General features: G+C 42.7%; 1 protein-coding gene across 1 annotated transcript; it reads left to right on the top strand.

Moving 5' to 3' along the window:
• Positions 1-224: 224 nt before the first annotated feature.
• Positions 225-4,026, top strand: TUBB2B (tubulin beta 2B class IIb). The gene is made up of 4 exons (XM_074270674.1): positions 225-579; positions 1,526-1,634; positions 2,073-2,183; positions 2,718-4,026. The coding sequence occupies exons 1-4, from the start codon at positions 523-525 to the stop codon at positions 3,776-3,778; spliced, it is 1,338 nt and encodes a 445-aa protein (XP_074126775.1). The 5' UTR covers positions 225-522; the 3' UTR covers positions 3,779-4,026.
• The last annotated feature ends 1,284 nt before the right edge of the window (positions 4,027-5,310 follow it).

The following is a 5,310-nucleotide window of genomic DNA, read 5'->3' as shown; positions in this document are numbered from 1 at the left end:
TCCTTGCCACACCCTCCTGCCCCGCTAAGCTCTTGTGCCACACTAATCTTTTTTTCCTCCCTTTTCTCCTCAGCTCGAAACCTAGACCATGCCCACGCCCCAATCCTCCTTTCCCCCAACCCCCCTTTTAGTCTAGCCGGGTGTTCTGCTCGGATAGGCTCTCTCCGACCTAACGGGTCCATAGTCCCACCCCTCCACTGTCCAAGCATTACGTCATCGTCAAGGGGGGGGGCAGGAGCTTGAGCTAGAAAGAGACTGGGGGAGCTATGGAGCTGGGTGGGGGAGGGTAGGGGGTGAGGGGCTTGGGGGTGGAGCCTGGTGCCAGCTGCCCCACCCTCACTATAAAGGTCGGGTTGGGGGCTTACGCGATCTTAGAGTGTAAGTGTACTGGAGGAATTGTAGTGTGTTTCAAGTGAAATCAGGAGGGGGGTGGGCGTGTGTGTGAGAGAGGAAAGGAAGCGAGGGACAAAAGAAAGAAGGAAAGGAAAAGAAGGTAGGGATCTAGTTGGCAAGCCAGGCATCATGCGTGAGATCGTGCACATTCAGGCTGGTCAATGTGGCAACCAGATAGGCGCTAAGGTGAGTTCTGGGCGGCAGGGGTGGGCGACGCTTGTCCCGGGGTCTGGGTAGAATGGTGGGTAGTTCCCGTGGATGCTGCTGTTCTCTGGCATCTATCCCCAGGGGACTCCCTGGAGTCTTTGTATCAGTCCCTTTGTAGCTGAGAGAGGCGTGTCCCACGCCTATCTGCCAGAAGGCTGAGCTTTTGAGGATTGCCGAATCTTTTTTGGCTTTATTTCTTTTTTAAAATTGTTTTTTGAATTCTCTCCCTATTCTATTCTCTACTATATATATATATATATATATGTATATATATATATATATGCATACATATATATATATATATATATATATATATATGTATATATTTTAAATCTTGTCCTTGTGGGCGTGGATGCGTTATAGCGTGTGTCTTTCACTTTTTTGATCCTGGGAAGCTGCAAGGTTGGGAGGATGGGAGCCCTCCATACAGATGCGTTGAGAATGCACAATTATCGTCCACCTTCTTTTCTTTATTCCCTTTTTCCCACAGTTAAGATTTATCCCCAAGTTCTCCATTACCTTGCCACTCCCACTCCAACCTCCAGACTCTCCTAGTCGAACCAGCCCCTGGCCTCTTTCAAAGCTATTTGTGCTAAAAGACTGAAGAGAGCTTTTTGTTTGGGGGCGGGGTGGGGGGGAGAGGAAAGAAGGGTAACAAAAAAAATCACAGAAATTACCCCTTTGGTGTTCCTGCTGCAGCTGCAGCTGCCTTCTCTCTTCTCCCTCCCCACTTACTGGAGGGCTAATTTTCCTTTTTCTGAGCCCCGATTTCGAGAAAAACGCCCAGTTCTAACTCATCCACGGAAATCTTGTTTTTCTGAAACCTATTCCATTTTACCTGAAGTGGGCGGGTGAGGAGGGGAGGGAGGTTATTAGGTTGGTCTCGGCATGGTCTTAATATTGCTAATTGTAAGTTCTGTCACAGTTTTGGGAGGTCATCAGTGATGAGCATGGGATTGATCCCACAGGCAGTTACCATGGAGACAGTGATTTGCAGCTGGAGAGAATCAATGTTTACTACAATGAAGCCACTGGTAACTGCTTTTTGTCTGCCCTTTCCAGTCGTTTTTTCACAGATATCACTTTTCTGCTTTTCATAGATTTGTAAACCATGTGAAGGCAGGGGTTCCTTTATATCGCCACTCTTAATACAGTGCCTGACACAATGTAGACACTCAAAACATACTTGTTGAATTAAATAGTTGGGACTGACCATAGCATCTCACCAGCATAAGCAGTGTCATCCGCTTGCTGTACCGGCAGAATAACACTCCCTGAGCAATAATTCACCAGGTTTTCTGGACTGCTTTTAGGTTTAAAGGTACCAAATTGAGGTACTATCCTCTTCATCCTTTGTATGAGAAAAGCAGTTTCTATGATGAGAGAAAGTTATATCAATTTAGTTTTCTTCCCCTTGAGATCCCTACAATGACGCACTGTCTAATCCTGCCTTTTGTTCTCCCTGCCTACAGGTAACAAATATGTTCCCCGTGCAATCCTGGTGGATTTGGAGCCTGGCACAATGGACTCAGTCAGGTCTGGACCATTTGGCCAGATCTTCAGACCAGATAACTTTGTTTTTGGTATGTGATTAAGACATTTGGTGGCTTCACAGATCATATTTATACTAATATTATTATAGGGTGGAAGTTTGGGACTTGCAGTGAGTAAGAATTACAAGTATTCTACAATTTAAAAAAATTCTTAGTATGGGCTTGGGGAAATGTCATGCCTCATCTCTAGTTACTATGGACATATGTGTATGTGTATATATACATGTATATATGTGTGTATATGTGTGTGTGTGCATTCAAACCATAACTGTCTGGACTTTTTTTTTTAATAATAGAAATAATCTGAATTCAGGAGTAACTCAATGGCTTAGGGCAGTGGTGTCAAACTGAATAGAAATGGAGCTTCATCATTTATTAATTTAGAAAGCCACAAACTATGTTCAATTCTATTTTTATTTATTTTATTCATCATTTTCCAATTAATCTGGGCCAACACAATATTACAAACCTCTGGAGGATGTTTGACATCTCTGACTTAGGGTTTGAAGATGTGTACATTAATTATTAGTGATTGATACAGCCTCTTTCTCCTTCCCCTTCCAGGCCAGAGTGGTGCAGGGAATAACTGGGCCAAAGGCCACTACACAGAGGGGGCAGAGTTAGTAGACTCTGTCCTGGATGTAGTGAGGAAGGAGTCAGAAAGCTGTGATTGTCTGCAGGGTTTCCAGCTGACCCATTCCCTGGGAGGCGGCACAGGGTCTGGAATGGGAACCCTGCTCATCAGCAAGATCAGGGAGGAGTACCCAGACAGAATCATGAATACCTTCAGTGTGATGCCCTCCCCCAAGGTGTCAGACACTGTCGTGGAGCCCTACAACGCCACCCTCTCTGTCCACCAGCTGGTGGAGAACACAGACGAGACCTATTGCATCGACAACGAGGCTCTCTATGACATTTGCTTCAGAACCCTGAAGCTGACCACTCCCACTTATGGAGACCTCAACCACTTGGTCTCTGCCACCATGAGTGGAGTGACCACCTGTCTGAGGTTCCCAGGCCAGCTAAACGCCGACCTGCGCAAGCTGGCGGTGAACATGGTGCCGTTCCCCCGCCTGCACTTCTTCATGCCGGGCTTTGCCCCTCTGACCAGCCGTGGCAGCCAGCAGTACCGTGCCCTGACGGTGCCTGAACTCACCCAGCAGATGTTCGACTCTAAAAACATGATGGCCGCCTGTGACCCGCGCCACGGCCGCTACCTGACCGTGGCCGCCATCTTCAGGGGCCGCATGTCCATGAAGGAGGTGGACGAGCAGATGCTCAACGTGCAGAATAAAAACAGCAGCTACTTTGTGGAGTGGATCCCCAACAACGTGAAGACGGCCGTGTGCGACATCCCTCCCCGCGGCCTCAAGATGTCCGCCACCTTCATTGGCAACAGCACGGCTATCCAGGAGCTGTTCAAGCGCATTTCGGAGCAGTTCACGGCCATGTTCCGGCGCAAGGCTTTCTTGCACTGGTACACAGGGGAAGGCATGGATGAGATGGAGTTCACCGAAGCAGAGAGCAACATGAACGACCTGGTGTCTGAATATCAGCAGTACCAGGATGCCACTGCTGATGAGCAAGGGGAGTTTGAGGAGGAGGAGGGGGAGGATGAGGCTTAATTCAGAACTTGAGGGTTTAGTAAAAGCTTTAGGCGAGAATGCAAGTCTTTTGGGGGGGATGGTATCTTCATGATTGTACTGAAGAAGCATGGTCTCTTTAAATGTGTATTTTGATGCTTTCCACTGTTGCCTGTCACCAATTTTTTTTTTTTTTTGGTAACTTTGATTACATTAATGTAACAATTGTGATATTTCTGAAATATTGTTTCAAATGGCTAAAAAGCCCACATAAACATTTGTGACTTTAATGGTGTCCTTTATTTCTTTGTACTCTACCAAAAAATAAGCATATGTTGGACTTTAGTACTTTAAATATACTTTTTAATAATAAATCAAGGTCCACTAATTCTTAATCACAAATCTGTCATTTGCAAATTGCAAATTGGTAAAACTGGGTCCTGATTTCTGGAATGATTCTTCATAAATTAACAGTTTTAACTTTGTTATGAAGTCTAACTAAGGTATAGTCATATTTCCAAATTGAAGTCCCCTATGTTTCTCTTTTTCATTAAAATTTATTTCATGAAAAGCATTTATTTTCATGCAAACGATTTCCTCTAAAAGTAGAGGTTTTTCTTTTTGCAATCTGATTTACATGACCTGCTTAATAAACCATTTGTTTGGAGAAGGTACAAAAGCAAATCCCAGTCCTAGATAAAGGATCACAGATTCCTTATTACTAGAAGGTTAATAAGTCTGCAAATTGTATCTCAGCCTTAATGCATACATACATACATACACACACACACACACACACACACACACATATATATACATATATATGTATATAAAATATTCCTTGTTAGTGATATAAACTTATAAGAGGCACTACTTACAAAATAGTGGTTCATAGTATTCATTCATTCAAAAGATTGATTAATGCCTATTATACACTACACTAGGAACTAAAATGTGAGTCAATTACCTACAAGTCTAGAACTCTTATTCACACACAATTGGTGGGAAAAAAGTTCTTTTTTTCTGAAAAATATATTTTGCTGATATTTTCATTTTTACATATGTTTCCTCTTTTATCCCTTCTTCTCCATATAACAGATTTTTTAAGAAAAAAGAAAAAAAATCAAAATTATCAATGTATGGGGGGGGGCGGAATCTGACTATGTTCATTGCTCTGTACTCATGAATTTCCCATCTTTACAAAAGAATTGGAAGAGGTATCTTATAACTTTTCTTTGAGACCATGGTGGTTCTTTATAATTTTGCAACATTTACTTGAAGAAAGCTATTTTAAAAGATAAGAAGGGTTGGAGAGGCTTGGGATTCTCAAGGGAATCCTAGGGAGTTTTTTTTTTAAAGTCAACTCTTAAGAAAATATTACTTTAGTTTAACAATAACTTATATTTATTTAGTTTGAATTATAGTGAATAAACAATTTTCACTCCCTAATGAAGTGAGAAGGGGTGACTTGAGGGTTCAATAGCATTTCCATCATAACTTAAGACAAATTAGATTATTTTGTAGCTCTAAAAATAATTTGAAACAAAATATCAGTCTCTGCTCAAGTATTAAAA

Source organism: Sminthopsis crassicaudata, chromosome 1, assembly GCF_048593235.1.
Source record: "Sminthopsis crassicaudata isolate SCR6 chromosome 1, ASM4859323v1, whole genome shotgun sequence".
In the NCBI taxonomy this organism is placed as follows: Eukaryota; Metazoa; Chordata; class Mammalia; order Dasyuromorphia; family Dasyuridae; genus Sminthopsis; species Sminthopsis crassicaudata.
This window is presented reverse-complemented; position numbering and strand designations above follow the sequence as displayed.

Excerpts from the sequence above, each read along its gene's own strand:
- TUBB2B (XM_074270674.1), top strand. The coding sequence starts at position 523 with ATGCGTGAGATCGTGCACATTCAGGCTGGTCAATGTGGCAACCAGATA. Across the intron at positions 580-1,525 it reads GCAACCAGATAGGCGCTAAG|TTTTGGGAGGTCATCAGTGA; the intron begins GTGAGTTCTGGG and ends GTTCTGTCACAG. Across the intron at positions 2,184-2,717 it reads ACCAGATAACTTTGTTTTTG|GCCAGAGTGGTGCAGGGAAT; the intron begins GTATGTGATTAA and ends TTCCCCTTCCAG.